This window comes from Euprymna scolopes, chromosome 5, assembly GCF_053919585.1.
Source record: "Euprymna scolopes isolate OS-2025 chromosome 5, ASM5391958v1, whole genome shotgun sequence".
In the NCBI taxonomy this organism is placed as follows: Eukaryota; Metazoa; Mollusca; class Cephalopoda; order Sepiida; family Sepiolidae; genus Euprymna; species Euprymna scolopes.
The window spans coordinates 40,423,030-40,443,895 of record NC_136486.1 but is presented as its reverse complement, the minus strand read 5'-3'; the positions used below and the strand labels follow the sequence as shown (position 1 = coordinate 40,443,895).

Genomic DNA, 20,866 nt, shown 5'->3' with positions numbered 1-20,866 from the left:
CCCAGTAATTACCGCCTTCCACAGTTGTTGTCTCACCACGATTTTTATATAATACCATTTTTATATAATACCATTTTTATATAATACCATTCAGTACGGACCTGGAAAACCAGATAAGAACACAAAATTGGACTCATAGGACCATAAAATCCAACTTTGATTGCCCTTCGGGACCTGTAGCACAGTGGATAGAGGTGTTGAGTCTCTACAGTTCTAAGTGAGCATTGTCTGAAGATAGCGGTTTGAATCCTACCCAAAGCAGGCCAGAGGATTAGTTGGCCAAAAACCGTGGTGAAACAACAACAATGAAGATGAGGATAACAGTCCACAAAAAAATGAATACACAAATGATGAAACATCATCTCAAAATAGGATTTTAAAAAAATAATATATAAAATAATTTGTTTCTTCTTAGGGTTATTCATATAACATTATAATAAAATACAACTGCAAATTACCTAGGACTTGTACCTAGTCATGGCCGACGGAACAAGAGCCTGTTAACCACATAGATTACATAAAGGGTTCTATTTGAAATTCCATGTAGATTCCCAAGTTCGACAGAAAGATTTCCTGAGTTCAACAAGATAGTCCTAAAAATGGTCTAAGATTACATCAACCAAAATGTTTGCAAATAACACTCAAGATGAGAACACAAGATCGAATAATCCAAATTATACTCACAAATAATTTACAGCAAACAAAGAATTTAATTCTCTATCGACCTGTATATGCTTAATGCGTGGAAACTTTCTGTAATCGTTATTTCTATGGAAAGTGCTCGACTGAGCTCCAATTTTTGGTTCCTCCTTGCAAGGCATTCGCAGCAAGAATTCTTGTTAGCATAACAAATAAAAACTTTCCTTTCTTCTTCAGTGTGCCTAGCATCAAGCAAAATTTCTATGAACAGAGCTTTTTCACAAGGTCTTCCTGCTTGTGTAACACATTGTCACTGGACTGCTTCCCTTCAGATTACAACTTGGTTGTATTTAAAGCCAATATCAACAGATTTCTATCTAGAACCGTCCACACAAATGTACGTACTAGATTCTGACAATCATTCCATTTAGTTAACCACTATGCTTGAAAGGCATCTCTCATTGATAAGTGGTGACCTCTTTTTAGTTAAAAAAAAAAAAAAAAAAAAAAAATTATTTCAGAATTTTATTTCTATGATCATATGTGTTATTAGAAATGCAAAAAGCAACATGGTGACCAAAGTATTGTCATTGCCTTGCTAAACTTAGGCGATTGTAGAGTTTTACATGGGAGGTTTTCTTTGAAGGAGGTTTAGCAAGTCAGACTTAGGATTAGTGGTAAGATAAGTAATTTTTAAAACTATCTTTTCAGCATGAATTTAACTAAACTAAGACGTCACGTGAATAGCTGTTTTGGTTTACCATGTAATCCCTACAACCACCTACCTTGAATATGCTGCTGTCAAACCTAACAATTACATGGAATAAGTCAGATAGAGTGGCAGCCTTGGTTGAAGTGAGTGTCCCTAATGATGGAGGTCTGAATAGAGCTGAAAGAGAGAAACAGACCAAATATCAAGGTCCCATGTATGATATGAAAAGAAACTGGAATCTTAGGGAGTTATCAATCGTACCAGTTATTATAGGTGCCACAGGGCTTATGAAGAACCTGAAGTCCTATTAACTAATATTCCTGGTGAACTAAGTACAAAAGAGATTCAGACAATTGCACTTAAGGGAACAGTGAGGATACTAAAAAAGAGCTCTCGATTGGTTTCAATAAAAAAGCAGGGCAAAGTTGGCAGCTGGTTTGGCTGCCCCATACCCAGCGTCATAATCTTCAAAGAAAGAAAATGAAAAAAAAAATGGAAAAACGTTTAAACATAACAATAAGGCACACGAAAATAAAAAAGAAATTATGAAATTTAAAATATTACAAAAAGTTTCAGTATTTTTTAAACTCTTTTTCACCCCCATATTGCCACTTGGAACGTAAGGAAATACTATTTGGGATCATGTTTTTGTAGAGCAGCGAGTTGTCTGTTCACATTACATTAAAATGTCTGCATATTAGTACAGATTAGTGAAGCAACAAACAGGGAGGGAATTCCAAAGTCTAGCAATCCGAGGAAAGAAACTATTAGAGTAGAAGACTTTCCCGTATCTAGAGACCTCAGCAGTGAAGAGGTAGGATTTTGCTTGTTTGTCGGGTTAGTAGGAAATATGTATGTTGAGGGGCACAACTGCTATGAGCTCATCAGAGCATGGTAAATAATTAAATTCTACTGCATTTGGTATAACTTATTTGTTGTTGTGTTTTTGTTTACAATTTCTCGACTGTAAACTATACACTGCAATTTTACCATGTTGCGCGATGTCAATGCGAAAAGTTATCACGTTGCGCCTGTCCGATCTCAATCTGTTCGATAATGTTGACGAATTTCTCGCCCAGCTTCAGACAACAGGCTTTCTCCTCTCTCATCAAGGCTGAATGGATCTGAAAATAGAAAGTTCAGTAATAGATAAAACTTCTTGGTAATATTCGTTTGCTTTTTACATGTACGTTTGTAAAGTGTGTTTTTGTTTGTTTTGGCATTATTTGGATTCTTCGAACTACTGTTCTCATCTTGAGTGTTATTTCCATCACGTTTTGGTCGATGTAACCTCCTACCTTCTTCAGGTATATTTTGTCAAACTCAGAAATCTTTCTGTTGAATTCGGAAACTTCAAACGGAGTTCTTTATTCAATCTCCAGATGTAACATGACTGGGTAGAAGTCCTAAGTAATTATCAATTGTATGTTGAGTGTTGCTTATTAAATGTTAAACCTCCAGAAGAGTGTAACTTACAACTGAATTTTACCAAGTACTTTATCCACTAACGCCACGGGTTCTTGAGACCGAAATATTGTGAAACTAACACCAAAGTTAAGAAGAAGAATTCAAATAATATGAATAATAAATCTTCATCTCAAAAATTCAGAAAGTAATAATGTTTTTTATTATTATTTTTTTATTATTATTGTTTTTTATTATTATTATTGTTTTTTATTATTATTTTTTTTATTATTTTTTATTATTATTGTTTTTTTATTATTGTTGTTTTTTTATTATCGTTTTTTTATTATTGGTTTTATTATTTTTTATTATTATTATTTTTTTTTTATTATTGTTTTTTTTATTATTGTTTTTTTTATTATTGTTTTTTTTATTATTGTTTTTTTTATTATGGTTTTTTTTATTATGGTTTTTATTATTATTTTTTTATTATTATTGTTTTTTATTATTTTATTATTATTATTATTCTTTATTATTATTATTTTTTTATTACAAGCTGAAATCCCCGTGCTTTTCTTTTACAAAAAAAGGCATATGCTCTTTTTTGTTTGGTTTAGAACCAGAATACAAAACCACCATCCGCCCATGCATGGCTGGTGCGTCTATCACTAGTCTCTCCCATTTAGACAGGGTCTCAAAAATGTCTTTAATCTAATAGATCCCACGCTATTGACTAAGCTGGATAAGCTGAAGCATGTGGTGATCCCCTAGTGCAGTGGGTGTGGCAGCAAGACTCGGCATTGGCCTACAAACCCAAAGAGACTCAGCCTTGTGCCTGTTTTATAAATACTTTAATAGAATGTGTTTTGACAAACTTGTAGCACTTACGCCCCCTTGAAGTGCATACTCCTGACTAATTCGACAAGCAGCAAAATCCCACCTTTTATTCTAAATGCTAGAAAGACAACTACTCTAACAGTTTCTTTCCTCAAGTTACTAGACTTTGGAATTCTATCTTCCTGCTTCCCTGACTGCAATAGCATGCAGAAATTTCAATGCAATGTCAAAAAAACATCTTGCTGTTCAACTCCCTACATAATGCTCATGTAGACATAGTCACAAATAGTAACCCCCTTACATCTAAATGGCAATATACCTTGTTTAGAATTAATAATAATAGTTAACATAATTACCTCTTTTTTTTTTTTTTCTTAAATCCTTTCAGATGAGGCTTCATAATTTGAGAATTCATTCATTTTTTGTTTTTGTTTTTTCAAACTGTTATCCTCTTCTTCATAGTTGTTGTTTCTCCACGTTTTGGCCAACTTATCCTCTGGCCTTCTTCAGGTGATTAACTGCGACAGGATAGGAATGCTGAGTCTTATAACTGTATCCTCAGCAATTACTGCCTTCCATAGTTGGTATTGTCTCACCACGTTTTAGCCAACTAATCCTCTGGCCTGGTTTGGGTATGATTGAAACTGCTATCTTCAGACAATGCTTACCTGGAACCGTAGAGACTCGATGCCTCTATCCACTGTGCAACTGGCCCCGTCGCAATTAACCACCTGAAGAAAGCCAGAGAATAAGTTGGCCGAAACGTGGTGAAACAACAACAAATATAAAGATGAGGATAACAGTCCACCGAAAAATGAATACACAAATTAATTACCTCTATCAACGAGGTTTGTTTTGTTTTTTTTAATTTTTATTTATTTATTTATTTTTTGTTTGTTTAAAGCCCAGCATCCACATCGCTTGACCAATCGTCAGCAAATTTGGTACAAAATATCCTCTATGGGCTAACTTAGAACTGATTTAATTTTGGAATATCAAGGTTAAAGGCCATGGTCAAAGTTACAGAGAAGATGAGTCACATTTCTGGCGAAAACTTCGGTTCTGTTCATCATAGAGACTCGCTAATAAGCCTGTATTGTAGCCATCTTACAAAGCCTTGATCTTTGATACAGTTCTTTTAAAGTTTTAAATTTAAAAAAATTAATACTTTTCAGGACCATAACTTCAGTCCTGTCAGCTCTATTTACAATCATTTTTCACTATTGTAATCAGTTGCATTTATTAAAGAATCCTAGAGTGTTTTATTGGTATAAGCTTGTTTTGAAACAGGTATTACAGTTTGTATTTCAAAAATTAGCTTAGGATATTTAAACGGATGACAATGAATATAATTTAGTTAATTGGAATTCATTATTGAGTTGAGTATTATTTATTAATTTATTTATTGCGGACTATCATCCTCATCTTTTTTAGTTGTTTCACGACGTTTCGGCCAACAATTCCTCTGGCCATCATCAGGTGGTAACCACGACGGGATAGGAACTCCAAATCTTCCAACTTAATCCTCAGCAATTACTGCCTTCCATAGTTGTTGTCGTCTCGTCAAGTGGTCCTGTGGCATAGTGGACAGAGATGTTGAATCTCTACGGTTCCAGGTGAGCATTGTCTGAAGATAGCGGTTTCAATCCTACCCAAAGCCGGCCAGAGGTTTACTTGGCGAGACGACAATAACTATGGAAGGCCGTAATTGCTGAGGATGCAGTTGGAAGTCGGAGTTTGTATCCCGTCGCGGTTACCACCTGATGAAGGCCAGAAGAATTGTTGGCCGAAACGTCGTGAAACAACAACTAAAAAAGATGACGATAATAGTCCACAATAAATAAATTAATAAATATAATATTAAGACCTTTGAAAGTTGGTATACTCACGATTGGGTAATTATTTTTCATCATTTTTAATAAATAATATAATGAGTTCTCTTTACTGAAGCTGACGTCTCTCTTAATATCCTGAAAAAGAAAATGACATGTATAAGTTGCTAGAAAAATATGAGAGAGGGTGAGAGTGATAGATAGAAACTTAGTAAGCGATGGGTCAATTGTTGAGTTAACTGGCATTTCAGCCCGGTGTTGCCCAGGTGTTTGGAGGTGTATGTTGAGCAAAAAAAAAAAAAAAAAAAAGCGGTCAATTTTTTTTAACTTTGACCCCTATTATGACCCCTTAACATTTATTGTTTTGGGCTGAAATCAAGTTATTAAGTTAGATCCATGTCCAAGAAACCTATATCTAAAATTTCAAGTGTTTAGACCCAAAATTGTCGGAGGAGTTTAGTAGAGTTCTCAAAGGTCCAATCGTTGAACTTTGATCCCTTAACAGCCATATTTCTGTCCGAAAACCGATCACAAAGATTTTCCCAAATCTCAGTACCCTGTATATCAAATTTCGAGTCTGTAAACTTAAAATCGACAGAGTTATTGCGTAGGGAAATGTACACAGACAGACACACAGACATGTTCACTTTTATAGGTAGATAGATAGATAGACTAATAGAGTAAACAAAAATATATACGTATACATAAATATATATGGAAACAATTTTTTGTTTACTGTAAAGATTTTACGCAAATATTATGCAAGTATACATCATGTAGAATATCTGCATGAATATAATTACACGTAATAGTTAACTAAAGATAATTATCCCATAAGAAAACCGAAAAAACTAATAGGGAATTAATTAAAATGAAATTTTAAAAGAATATGCAAATTAGCTAGATCTTTTGCTAGTGAATGCATTTCCACAACCTATATATAAGAAAATTGTATTTTCTTTTTAAATAAATAGAAAAGAGGGTTTTTAATATGAATATCAATACACACAAAAGAAAAACGAATTTATAGGAGTATAGAAGATAGATTGCCAATTATGAAATAATAGAAATCGTCTGTGTAGTTGATTCAATTCCTATTTTATTTTTCTAGCCTTTTTGTTATCCGTTTCACTGGTTTTCATATTATTCGGTTTTGCTTTTTGAAACAGTAATAAAGTTATGAATTAAAAAAAATGTTTCCATTGTGTCATCCACGTATTTCTTTTATTGTTTCTGCTATATAACTTGGTTTCTAGAAGTGTTCTTGTTCTACTTGAATATTTTTTTCCAATCGTTTCTTTTATTTTTCTTGAGTTAATTGTGTCCGCTTTCAAAACTACAAAATATTTATAGATATTATATTCAACATATGATTATAGCTATAGAGTTTTGCCTTGTTTTACAGGGGGAGGGTACCATAGATTGGGGCTCAGGTGAGCACCTATCATGAAAATAACAATCGAACAGAGAATGACTAACAACGTTTCTTCTGTGAGAAACGGGGCTAATAGGGAAGAGAAAAGTACATTTCCACTAGATTTCGATGATGTTTTTGCGCTTTGTCAAGGCAGGAAAGGATGGTCTTGAGTTCATCTCCCCAGATGTGAAGGACTTGACAGCCTTTAATATCTAAGGGTTTTACAAAGTACAAAGTTTTACAATACTAATTTTGAGCTGGAATTCATCTTACATGAAAAAAAATATATATTTACTTACGTCTGATATATTTTGAAGAATGGACATCTGTTCTTTTATATCAGCACCCTCCTGAGGGAATGCAGACAAAAACTTTGTTACATTTTGGCCCATTTCCACGTCTTTGAACGGTTTTTTCTGGAATAATAAAATGATAGAATAATGTATTAAAACCTATCTATTTTCTTCAAATCCGTTTTCTGTTCAGAAAAGAAAGTTCAATTGAGCGTTTTCTTACGATAGACAAAATCTTTAGATAGATACTGTGGCCCAGCATCTGTCCAGGTTCACCTTAAATTGTTGCCTTGTTGGTGCATTTGTTACCTTACTTAGACGTCTATTCCTAGGTTCAAGGATCCTGATTGAGAAAGCAGCTCTCTTTCAATTCAGTTAAAATCAGCAGTGAAATAGTTTCTTCTAGGGATTGATTGATAAGGGGTTGTCATCCTTTTTTTCTTTAAGGGTCTCACAGATTGATTATCGGGTAATCCAATCACGCTCCTGTTTAAGTCACATGAGCTGGTCTATTTTAAACTCAAATGTGTGCTGATCCAATTCTTTTTTCAGTTTTTCTGCTTTGGTTGACATCGGCCTAACTGCATGCAACAGAAGTCCTCAGGAGGCAAATCCACTGGTCTCAAATTCATTCCATTGTGAAAAGTGCCAGAATCGACAGATGCAATCATACATGCAGTTATCTGAATCATTTCAATCAGATTTCACACAAAGACACACATTCATGATTTGCATCCACCATTGTCTGTTGTACATTATTCATTACTAGCCGTTCAACCCAGTTTTGCTATGTACTGTTCATAACTTTATGTGCATATGTATGTATATATATTAAAAAGTTTGACTCATGTCCAGGTAACCTACATCTAAAATTTCAAGTGTTTAGACCCAAAATTAGCAGAGGAGTTTGGTAGAGTCTACAAAGTTCAACTCTTTCAACTTTTACCTCTTGGCAGCCAAATTTTCGCCCAAAAGCTGATTAAAAAGCTTGCTGTATGTCTGATTACCCTTTATGTAAAATTTCAAATGTTTAGACCCAAAAGTGGCTGAATAGTTTGCTAGAGACCACAAAGGTCAAATCTTTTGAACTTTAACCCCTTAACAGACAAATTTCGGCCAAAAACCAACCAAAAAGCTTGCCCTATGTCTGAATACACTTTATGTAAAATTTCAAATATTTAGACCAAAAATTGGCTGAGTAATTTGGTAGATATCCAAGAGGTCAAATGTTTTTTTAACTTTGACCCCAATTTTGACCTCTTAACATTTATTATTTTGGGCTCAAATCAAATTAAAAGTTTGATCCATGCTCAAGTAACTTACATCTAAAATTTCAATTGTTTAGACCCAAAATCGGAAGAGGAGTTTGGTAGAGTTTTCAAAGGTCAAATTGTTGAACTTTGACCCCTTGACAGCCAAATTTCTGGCCAAAAACCGATTAAAAAAATTTTCCCAAATCTCAATACACCTTATGTTAAATCTCGAGTCTGAGACTGGAAATTGACAGTAGTTTGGTAGGGAAATGTACACATACAGATACATACACACACACAGACACAATTTCACTTGTATAGATATACTAGTATTTCAGCTCGGCGTTGCCCGGGTGTTTGGAGGTGTGTGTTGAGCAAAAAAAAAAAAAAAAAAAAATAGTAGTAGGAAGGCAGGCTCGAACCCATACCACAAAGGAGGAAAAGAAAGGGAAAAAACCCTGACATCTTTGCTGTTGTGACCACCGCCAAATTGGAAGTGACATAGGTTTAAATTAAGGCTAGACAATCGAAAAGAGGGGATGACTTTTGAAAATATCGGCGAAAAAAGCGACACCCCCTTGTTGAAAAGTGCCCAGTTGAGGGTAAAGAAATTAATGTTTTTAGCCAATTTTTCAGTATTTGTCGTCTAAAGGGTCGAGCTTCAAAACGATATTGATCTTGTGAAAATCCGTCGCCTCTGTCGAAAGTTTTAGGCAGACATGCAAACATACATACATAGATTTATATATTGGTAGCTCAAATTTTCGACCCAAACCGATTAAAAAGCTTGCCCTATCTCTGAATACCCTTTATGTAAAATTCCAAATGTTTAGACCAGAAATTGTCTGAGTGATTTGGTAGAGACTGCAGAGGTCAAATTTTTTTAACTTTGACCCCTATTATGACCCTTTAACATTTATTGTTTTAGGCTCTAATCAAGTTATTAAGTTAGATCCAAGAAACCTATATCTAAAATTTCAAGTGTTTAGACCCAAAATTGGCGGAGGAGTTTAGTAGAGTTCTCAAAGGTCAAATCATTGAACTTTGACCCCTTAACAGACAAATTTCTGGCCGAAAACGGATTACAAAGATTTTCCCAAATCTCAGTACCCTGTATATCAAATTTCGAGTCTGAGGCTGAAAATTGACAGTTATTGCATAGGGAAATGTACACAGACAGACAGACACTTTCACAGATAGATAGATAGATAGATTAACTGACCAAGTAAAATCGTTAAATCAATATACACTATTGTTTTTCGTTTTCTTCAAAAGCTGTCAGTCCCAGTTCAAATTTCAATGCTTATCTACAAACATTATTCCTACTTTCTCATGTCTAAAAAGTAAGCTTTCTTTTGAAAATAAAAATCCCGACAGTGAGGGCGAATTGATGAAGATCACTAGACCAACAAGTCAAACGAGCTGGAACAAAGGAAGCAGAGAATAGGTCCAACAATTCTGAAGAATGCATGCTATAATAGTACTTATAGGTAGGGGGTTGGGTAGCAAGACATGGCATGCCTAATCGTCATTCCACGTTAATATTCTATCCACTGTCATCAGCATAATCTTAAAATTCTAGACAAACTTACAACTGTATGGCCAGAAACAGAAAGGATTAGACTGCAGTTTTGAATAGGGTGATTAAGTTTTGACACATTATGTTGAACAAAGATGGCGGCATAGTTCAGATCAGATCCTAAGTGTAATTGGTAGTAACCAAGATGGCGGTCAAGAATCAGATGCGGTCCGTGACGTAGTTAGCAGCAAACTGATTGAATCCAAAATTCGACAATTTTTATAGTAGTTTTGGAACATTTTCATTGGTTGGTTTAGCACAGCCGGTGGTTATAAAAACGCTTGGCAAATCCACTGGTCTCATACCGCCCAAATAGTAGTCAAAAACAGTTTACAGTGATGCTAATCAATTTAACAATGATCATGATGGGATGAAACCTGAAGAGGAAGATTTAAATGTTACCATTACTTACCAAAGAGCGTTCCAATATGTAGATGGTATAGTTCTTGATGCCTTCTAGGTTTTTCTTCATGTACATTTCCTGATTGATATCCAGTAGAATATTCGGTTCAGATATCAACTGGCAGCAGAATCGCTTGAAATAGCTGTCAAATTAGTTCAAATATCAACACCTTTAATATCATTACTGCATTGAATAATATATATATATATATATATATATATATATATATATATATATATCTAAATCAATAAATTTAAAAGGTTTTCCTAATACTATTTATAATACATAGTAGAGAACAATAGTCCCAACACAGCCATTTGTATGTCTAATTTGCATAACTATTTTTTAAACAATTTATAATAAATTAATGCTTGGTACTATTCATTTATAATTTATTGTCCTAATTTTTCTATAGATGCAATAGGTGTTGTCGATATTAACAGTAATTAAAGTGATTTAATGATTTTTAAAAAAAAACACCAAACTAATGATTGCAATTATATGTTACAACTAATGATAGCAACTTATAAACGCAACTACTAAATGTACCAAATGATTACAACTAATGATTATAACTAATTAACTAATTGTTACAATTATGTTACAACTAATGATTACAATTATACAGTTATGGCCAAAATTATAGAGCACCTATAAACAATTGAGATAATAATGTAAACCTATGTATTCAAATGTTAAGAATCGTACACTTAATAATTGAGAGCAAATGTGAAATAGATTGTATTTTTATTTTTTTTTTTTTTTTGCTTTAAGGCCTCTCTCAAGTGTTTTAGCTGAGTTTCATACTAAATTCATTCCAATATGTCAAAATGATACAGCGTCATAGTTATTTTGTTTAGGTAATATTTGACTCCTACTAGTGCTATAATTGTATATTTAATTGGAAATACCTCTAAAGAAGCAGTTTTTCAGAGATTTAAAGGGCACACATTATCGTGAATGATATGCTCAGGTGGAAATTGCGAGGTAGATGGAATGTTTCAGGAAGGGCTTCAAACAACGATTAAAAGGTAACAGTCTTTCAAAAACAGAAAAGGACAAGGCCGTGAAAATTTTACAACCGCTAGGGAAGACAGATCTTTGAAAAGAGCATCCCTTGGAGATAGGAAGAAAAGTTCTTAAGAGCTTGCTCCTGAACTTAGGAAGGATGCAAACAAAACCATATAAGCTTGAACAGTAAGAAGGAGGTTATTAAAAGTGGGATTAAAAAGATGCAAAGCAAGGAAAAAATCATACTTGTCTCAGGCCAACAAGAAAAAAACCATTGGAATTTGCAAAAAGCATAAAAATTGGACACCTGACGATTGGGCCAAAATTTTTGGTCTGACGAAAGGAACTTTGAAGTCAGTTAACAGCTTCTATTTCCTAAACTTTGGAAGGAACAACTGAAATTTGGAAAATTGAAATTGAATAAACATCCATAACATTTATTTAAAAAATCGTCACAAATTCTTTTTATTTTGTATAAGAATTTTGGCACCCCAGGAGAAGCATTTCAACCTGATTGTGTGGTTCCAACAGTCAAATTTTCAGAAGGAAGTGTAATGATTTGAAGCTGCATGGCTTCTTCAGGTATTGAAATGTTGTACACATGTGAGGGTAGAATGAACTCCACAATTCATACGAACATGCTGAGCCAGGTTTGCCAAACCTCTTTGACTTATTTAATATTTAATAACATTCCAAGTGATATAATCTTCCAAGAAGACAATGCCATATGTTGAAAGTTTTAATGGGTTGGTTTGAGAAAAAAGGGATTACAGTGATGAAGTGACCCGCTCAATCCCCAGACCTTAATTGAAACTTTGTGGTCCCTTCTAGGGAAAAGAGTGAGAATTCAGTGAGTTCATCAAAAAAAGAATTAGAGGCCAAACTTCATGAAGATTGGCAGAAAATACATCCTACCACCTGCAACAATTTGGTCAATAACATGCAAAAACGGATAAAAGCTGTTATAAAGGCAAAAGTAGGACATTCCAAATATTGATTGTTGTTAAAATAGATTTAGTAATGTTTAATCCACTATTTTTAACCATTAAACATATAAGTTTGAATCATGATTTTGGTTTTTCGTTAGTGTTTCATAATTTTAGCCAAGGCTGTATGTTACAACTTATGATTGAAACTAATAAAAGCAACCACTAAATGTAAGAAATAATTACAATTATATGTTACAACTAATGATAGCAACTAAAGATTGAAACTAATGAATGCAATAAATGATTACAACTAATGATTATAACTATGTTACAACTAATGATTACAACTTTATCTTACGACTAATGATTACAACAAATGTTACAACTATATGTTACAATTAATGATTACAACTATATATTACAATTAATGATTACATCTATATGTTACAATTAATGATTCGAGCTATATGTTACAATTAATGATTCGAGCTATATGTTACAATTAATGATTCGAACTATGTTACAATTAATGATTCGAGCTATATGTTACAATTAATGATTCGAACTATATGTTAACATTAATTTGAACTATATGTTACAATTAATGATTCGAGCTATATGTTACAACTAATGATTCGAGCTATATGTTACAACTAATGATTACAACTATTTGTAACAACTAATGATAGCAACTAATGAATGCAACAAATGATTTAAACTTATTATTGAAACTCATTATAACAACTAATCATTATAACTAATGACTACGGCTGTGACAACATCATATTCTTTTCAATGTTTTGATTCTCAGGTATATATCCATTGATATCTTATGTTTTTATATAGAGTGATGTGGTTCTCGGTTGATTAATTGTGTCTAACTGTGTCGGATATATACTCGAGAGTCAAAACAATGAAAAGAATATGCTGCTGTCATGGCCCTACTAATGACTGTTGAATGTTAGTGCAGAAGTTGGTTAGACTTACCTGTTTAACAACCATGTTTTCTCGTCTCCATTTGCGTCTGCAGATTTTTTAAACAAATTATACAGACAACATTGTGGTGCAAATATTTTTTTGCTCTCCAGTAATTTCGCTATTAACTCCATCAGTTTACACTCCAAATTGACCGGAAGATTTATTTTCTTCAAATCCGTTTTCTGTTCAAAAAATAAAATTCAACTGAGTGTTTTGTTATGATAGACAATATTTCTAGATGATTAAACAGGAACGCATATTCTTAAGATTTATCCATTGAATTTGTGTTGAGCCACAAAAATGCTATTTAAAACTTAGGCGTGACAAACAAACAAATTGACAGACATTATCTCTTATATAAATATAAATTGGTGTTGTTTTATTTTACGTTTTTGTCTGAATTTCTATGATGAAAAAGTTACTCTAGTGATAAAATGAAACTAAAAAATAACTTTTCAATAGTAAGGCAAATCTATCAAGATAAAACAAAACCTCTACCCGGTTAAGAGGAGCAAACAATAGAATAGGTTAAGTAAAGATTAAAGTTACGTGGGACTCTTATTACATTACTGACGAGAAGCATTTAGTTTCGAAATGCCATGGCCTAAAAAGGTTTCTCCCTTATTCCTCTTTCTGTAACCCTTATTGACTTGATAATGTAATAAACAATATCTAAGAACACTACTCTCTGACAGATAAAGTATATTTGAGTGAAATTAAATTTAAAAAAACAGTCCAACCGTTTTGGAGTCCATAAGAAGCAAAACCATACACACACAGGCTCACACACACACACACACAAAGTGCATTTTTTATCTAATATGTAGAGATAATCTATGTTCTCCCACAAAATATATCTCGTATTTATAGAAAGCTGTCTATTGACAGTATTTGTTTAGTGACAAAGGTATTTTGTTGAATTTTTTAAAGAGGCTTTATTTCTGTGTATTGTTTGTATTATTGTGTCGTCTTTCAAGTAGGTTTTCTTAAAAAAACAATTTGCTTCTATTCTACGGCTTGAGTGATGATACATCTTTGTCCGTGACTGGGCAGACTTTTTATATATTTGAACGTTTGCTCAGTGTGACCCTCTTCAATGTTTAGTAGGACTTAGCACACGTATTGTAGGTGTATGATCTTAGTAAGTCAAAATTTTCATTTACAATGTGTGTGGCGATAGCATTCCCCTTTCTCTCAAGGTGGGGGTGGGGAGTTAGGGTTAGGGTGGGGAGTGGATTGCTGTTTTCTGGGTTGGAATCTATTCACATAACACTTATCGATGACTAGTTTATTTTTTTTATTATTTTTTTTTTTTACCTTGAAGTGATAATTTTTAGCTCTTTACATCAAACGGCTTCATGCCTTGTTTAGAGCGATTTCCATTGAAAACAAATGTTCTTCTGAGGAGTGAAGGTTCAATTCTCATACTAGGATTACAATTACAAATTACTTCATTTCTACACGGTTTTTGCTAACAAAACAAAAGAAAGCTACTCCCATGGAATAAAGTGTTCTTTTCAAAATTCCATAAAGATGACCGACTTTGACAAGACGCACCTGAAGAATTTCAGAGGTTACATCAGATAAAACGTTGTGAGAATAACATCCTAGTAATCCTTTTCTCAGAAATTCTCAAACATAAAATGAACTATCTTCATCATTCTTCCTCTACAAATACTTCGAGTCTAAAGAAAAAACATCTGGATCACATATTCATTCTGACTCTGAGAAGTGAATAACATCCGTGACCACACCCACCCACCTCCGCCCTCCATTAAATAACTATGGAACATCTTTGGTTATCTTCTGTAAAACATTTACAGTAAAAAAAAAAAAAAAAAAATACAGGAAAAACTCGTCTGTCTACAACCACTGTCAAAGAATTTTTCTTTCTTCCACTATGCATCTAAAGCCAAACGGAACATCAATGAACACAGTTTCTTTCCAAGAACTTCCCATCACTGAAACACTATACTTAAGGCTGCTTCTCAGCTGACAACATGGTCGTTTTCAAGTCTAATGTAAACAAATACCTATCAAGTTGTCCTCTTAAGTAATCAAATTCTGCCCATCTAACTCGTCATTTCCAATCCTTCATAGCATTGTTCATTAGCCAAATAGCAACCTTATTGACTTTTATCCTCGAATGGTTTTTGGCCTTAGTGCGTACTAGGCCATTAGTATAAAATATGTTTTAAAAAACTACTTATCATAAGACTTACCGTTAAGATCTGTTCAGTTTTGGAATCCAGTGGTTCCTGTTATAAACAAGAAAATGAATATTATGTAAGTATTTACAACTAACACATTTTTACATGACATTAAGCAACCGCAACATCCATCCCTTTAAGTTCAACCCTAACCCCTCGCCGTGATAGGGCCAATAACAATGCTGTCTTGAATTCTTGTTCCTGGCAGAGCCATCCCTGGCAAACAGATCTGTCATCCAGCAGTATTAAGGCTGCAACCCAGCTAACAGGGCTCTGATGAAAATCTAGAAGGAATTAGCATCAGAATCTGTTGTCCTCTAGTTGTTTCTGCCTCTACATGTGGCAAGCAAAGACATGTTAAGCATGGAACCACAAAGCAATGAAGTGAAATTGATATTGTACATCTTTGGACAGAACAGTTACTACACCTTAAAATATTTATTTTATTTTGTGAACACAAAGTAAACAAATAAAATTAGGCACAAGGACAATTAAAAAGGTGGGAGAGGGGGTTCTATGGTCATCTTTATCACTGTACCTTTGATTTGTCTAAGCTATTCCTAGCTAGAGTTCTTAGTCTCCATAATACCACATTCACACCGGGAGTCGTCCTACTTAAGATTTCAAAATCAAGTTGATTTTTTTTGGGGGGAGGGGGGGGGTTATATATATAATCTATGTGAAAAAACAACATTGTGGGGGGGGGTATGTATATAATCTATGTAAAAAAACAAAATTTTATAAAACCGTTTTTATTCAGTAGAAAATTTCATTGGCGTGAGGTGGGGAAAAAGTTTTTTTAAAAAAAAGTGTTAGTAAGGCTCTCCCAACCCTTTCTAGATGGTAGACCATCCACTATTTTCCGGTGTGATGGGAGCCAAAAACAAGCAGATCGATTTCTAAATAGGGTTGAATTCTAGATGGAGAAAAAAGAAAGAATAGGGTGGAGGCGTTAGGGGGGAGTGTGTGATGTCACTCCAAGATGGAAGCAATTAGTGGAGTGGCCAGGGGTGAAAAAGAAAAGCTCGGGTGTAGGCATCTTGGAGGTTTCCTATCAGGAGAGGGGGTGGGCATCCACTCAACTAGCTAAGAAACTAAATAAACAAGGGCTTACCTTATGGGCGCTAGGGTCTAAACCGAGCGTGCCATGCTCAGGCAGGGAGCATGTACTCAAACTTGTCACCTATGCATGCGCACAAGCTCGCTACTCTGATCCATCTTCTGTCAAAGGCTGCAAGATATAATCTTTTCCTATCACATCTGATCTTGACTTTCACCTGGTGCTTGAAGAACGTGATCAGATCCTGATCAGGAAAAGATTCAGTCGCAATGTCCACACACCATTCTTGCTATGGCCAAGATCACAAGAAACATCATCTGTCTCTCCCTGTTCCACCGCAGCCCGGTGTTGTGGATGATGTAGGATCCATCAAGAAGGCAAGGATGCTTGGGATCGCTATGAGCCATCACTTCTTTGACATACATCCAGTGCCACCGAAGTTCACTTCAATCAAAGTGTGTTCCGATGTTTCCTCTGCTTGGGTCCTGCAATGGGGACACCCAGACAACTTCACTAGTCCAAAACTGTGTTATATGACGTTGAAGGGTCATGTGTTTTGGGCCAATCGCTAGGTCAAGAAAAACTCAGAGTTGTTGAGATGACTTACACCTGGAACCTAGCTGCCAAATAACTCCAAACGCTCAACAAATGGGTCATTATATGGAGGTCACCACTTATCAAGGGCCAGAAGCCACTTGGGGATAAGGGTTATTGCATGTACAGTAATCAATGGTATAGTATCGTAGTAATCGTTAGTATTGGAGATTTGATAAAGTGTCTTAAGGGGGGTTGGTTCATCAGGAATTTGTTTATGTTGGACTTGAAGACATTCGAGTTGTAGTCAGGTGGGAAAGAGGCAAACGGAACAGAGTTTCACAGGCATGCACTTCTAAGAAAGAAGCTTTGTTCTATGGAATCTACATTTTGATCTAGGCACAGATAAAGAGTGGGGAAAATTATTGACAGTGGTTTCAGCTAGACGGGTGTTTTTCATGAAAGATTGGCGAGGGGGGACGAGCACTTGCTATGAAAATAACGATAAAACAAAGGCTCGAAACGTCTCTTCTGTGGGAGAGAGGTTGCAGGGAAGAGAAAAGGGCATCCCCCACTAAGCCACAAAGTTTATTTTGTACTCTGTCAAGGCAGGAAAGGCTGTTTTTAGCAGCTCCAGCCCAGATGTGGCAGCAGTACTCCGTCCTTGGATGTACTTGGCTTTTATACAGATAGAGAATTGCATCAGTAATGAGATATCTTCTGGAACGGTAGAAGGATCCTACCATTTTTTCAGCAACCTGAGCAACATACTTGATGTAGGTGTTCCATTTCAGATCAGAAGTAAAGGTCAAACCCAGAAGCTTGTCAAAACATGTAGCCTCCCCAAGACGAGTCATCCATTTCAATTGATGCCACATGGGGATCAGAGCGTTGATGATGTAAAAATAGGAGCTTGGTTTTAGATGCATTAAAGGTAACCAGCCAACTCTTCCTCCACTGTACCATGCGCTCAAGATCAGAGGAGAGAGAATCAGAGAGAACATTGTCATTTACGGCCTTTGATGTGTTGCCATAGATGGTCGTGTCATCAGCATAGATGTCAAGAAATGATTTAAGTATAAATTAATAATTTTAAATAACCAGTAAAACTAAATTCTATAGACTATCCTCCACAAGTTTATCGTTACATTTGAGCAAATATCTGCATTTAACATTTGTTTTTACAGTAATCAGGAAAAAAAATAACAATTCTATAGTTAAATATTTAGAGATTCATAAAGAATCAAAATCTGGAATTTAGTACAAAGTCAGTAATTATATCGGAATCGGGAAAAATATAGGAATAGCCCTATCATTAATATACATATATATATATATATATATATATATATATATATATATATATGTATATATATATATATATATATGTATTTTTTTAACAATCAATTTTAATACCTTTTAAATGGTATTTTATTGATAATTGTACCAATATTAACTTCAGTTTAGCTCGATGAGAATTCAGAGCAATATAATTTATATAATCAGAAAAACAACACCTTTTATTTATTAGTACACAATTTTTGTTTTTATTATTTTTTAAGACATGTTATTATATATTTTTTTCCTCCTTAGTCTGACAGCTGTTTCGAAGGGTAAAAAGACAAATATATATATATATATATATATATATATTTGTGTGTGTGTGTCCAGAGAGAGGAATTGGCTGGGCCGAGGAGAAAGAAGAGTTTTGGGAGATGGAGCGGAAATGGGAGAAAGATACAGAGATGGATAGATAAAAAGTTAAACATATACTTACTAAATGCATGAACTTCCGGTTTGATTTTGTTGTTATCCGAGCAACTGATGATCCTAGTGTTGTGTCTAAAATTAGTAAAATAGAAACGACTAATTTGATGCTATAAACAATAAACTGAAATAAAAGTTTACATAGTAAAAATTCATAAATAAAATACACTAATATATATATATATATATATATATATATATATATATAAATATAAATTTTTCTTTTTGTTCACAATCAGGCATAATACTGCAGACAGCAACTAAGAATATAGATTATGAATAAATATGTCCCAGTGAACAAAAATACTGGCTTAAATCCGTTTTAACAAATAAGACAACGTAAATTATATAATAACATATTAATAAAAACACACTTGTGTGTGTGTGTGTGTGTGTGTGTGTGTGTGTGTGTGTGTGTGTGTGTGTGACTGACTAAAAATGCCTAGGAAAGAAATTTTTTTAAAGTGTGTAAGTAATAAGTTATTGTGGACTATAATAAAATGGATAATACGATCTTATAGAATAATCGAGCACGCTATGAATTTCTTTCCATTCAGCAAAACCAACAAAGACATATGCACATATATACATCTCTCTCTCTCTTTCTCTCTCTCTCATATATATAACGAAGATCTTTCCAAAAGTAAAGTATCCTATTTTTTTTAACTCAAAAAGTTGAAGACCTACAAAGACGGGAGTTGTATCATTAAAACACGCGACCTTATGTGCTCCAGAATTTATTTTTCTACTTAGTGACAACCATTCTTAATGTACTTTTGCCAAGAATTAAATGACGTGTTTCTTCTTCTGATGCACGTCCATGACAGGAGTTGCTTTCTTAGAGCTTCACACGGTCAATATCTGCAGCCGAGATGAAATTTACAGGTCATTAATGCATAAGTTCAATCATCATAACAATGCAATGTGCAATCCTCTCTGATCCATTCAGGCGGAATAAAAATAGGGGGCATCACTTTTGAAACGTCTTTAACAGTTGTAGGTTCGATCCATGGCTAGGGAAAGGTGTATGTCTAGCCGCACTAATGAGTTGTGATACAATGAAACAGTACTGTATGTGGATGACAATTAAAGCCCCTCTTTTTGGGTTGAGCACTTTGTAAATATATTTTAACCCAACACGTATTTGAGCTATTAAGCGAAGCCCACTATTAATTTGTTTGTAAACAAGTTGATGGTTGGAGCACTGTTGCGACGGGCGGGTGTGGATTTAATACACACTTGAGGAGAAATATTTACAGCACTGATTTGTGGTCCGATGGTGAGAGCTGCCGACTGTCAATGCGATGGTTTTAGGTTTAATCCACAGCTGGGAAAAGGTGTATGTCTAGCTGCACTGATGAGTTGTGATACAACGAAACAGTACTGTACGTGGATCGCAATATATATATATGTATGTATATATATATATATATATAACTACTTAATTTACTCACATAAAATTAATATACAAAAGTATAGATTTATGCGTAAACTTTAAGTATTTACTTCAAAAGTGCTCAATACGTAGTTAGAGCTAGTTAGTAATTTATAAAATATATATGGCGATTAAGCTACACTGAATATTCCGCGTTTCATCCACTCTAGGACTCTTCAGACATAAGCCTGAAGAGTCCAAGAGTGGATGAAACGCGGAATATTCAGTGTAGCTTAATCGCCATATATATTTTATAAATTACTATATATATATATATATATATATATATATATATATATATATATATATATATACTACCAGGTAGCTCGGCATTGCCTGGTCGTATAGTATGCTTAAATATGATATTTTGATTAATGCATATTTTGTATTTATCATATTATATTGGATCCAATATAATAATGATTTAAAAAGTTTTTTTTTTTAAATGACTCGTACGCCACCACTGAGAATCGAAACCAAAACGTTTAGCTTATGATTTACTTTTTCGTTAACGACTGTACTATGAAAACATGTTTACTGCAAAGCTAAAAATTAAAAAATGAACCAATAGCT

The 20,866-nt window shown here is 34.1% G+C and overlaps 1 protein-coding gene across 4 annotated transcripts in view; it reads right to left on the bottom strand.

Annotated features, from left to right (window-relative positions):
* Positions 1-2,204: 2,204 nt before the first annotated feature.
* The window catches only part of LOC145276789 (plexin-D1-like), a 425,273-nt gene continuing 406,611 nt past the window's right edge, over positions 2,205-20,866 (bottom strand). For all 4 annotated transcript variants that reach the window (XM_080128091.1, XM_080128089.1, XM_080128090.1 and 1 more), the window contains 7 exons: positions 18,870-18,933; positions 15,510-15,549; positions 13,297-13,469; positions 10,379-10,511; positions 7,141-7,257; positions 5,482-5,562; positions 2,205-2,475 (listed from right to left, as the gene is read on the bottom strand). In XM_080128091.1, coding sequence (XP_079984217.1) covers positions 2,356-2,475; positions 5,482-5,562; positions 7,141-7,257; positions 10,379-10,511; positions 13,297-13,469; positions 15,510-15,549; positions 18,870-18,933 — 728 coding nt within the window. In that variant the 3' untranslated portion in view covers positions 2,205-2,355. The remainder of the gene's footprint in view (positions 2,476-5,481; positions 5,563-7,140; positions 7,258-10,378; positions 10,512-13,296; positions 13,470-15,509; positions 15,550-18,869; positions 18,934-20,866) is intronic.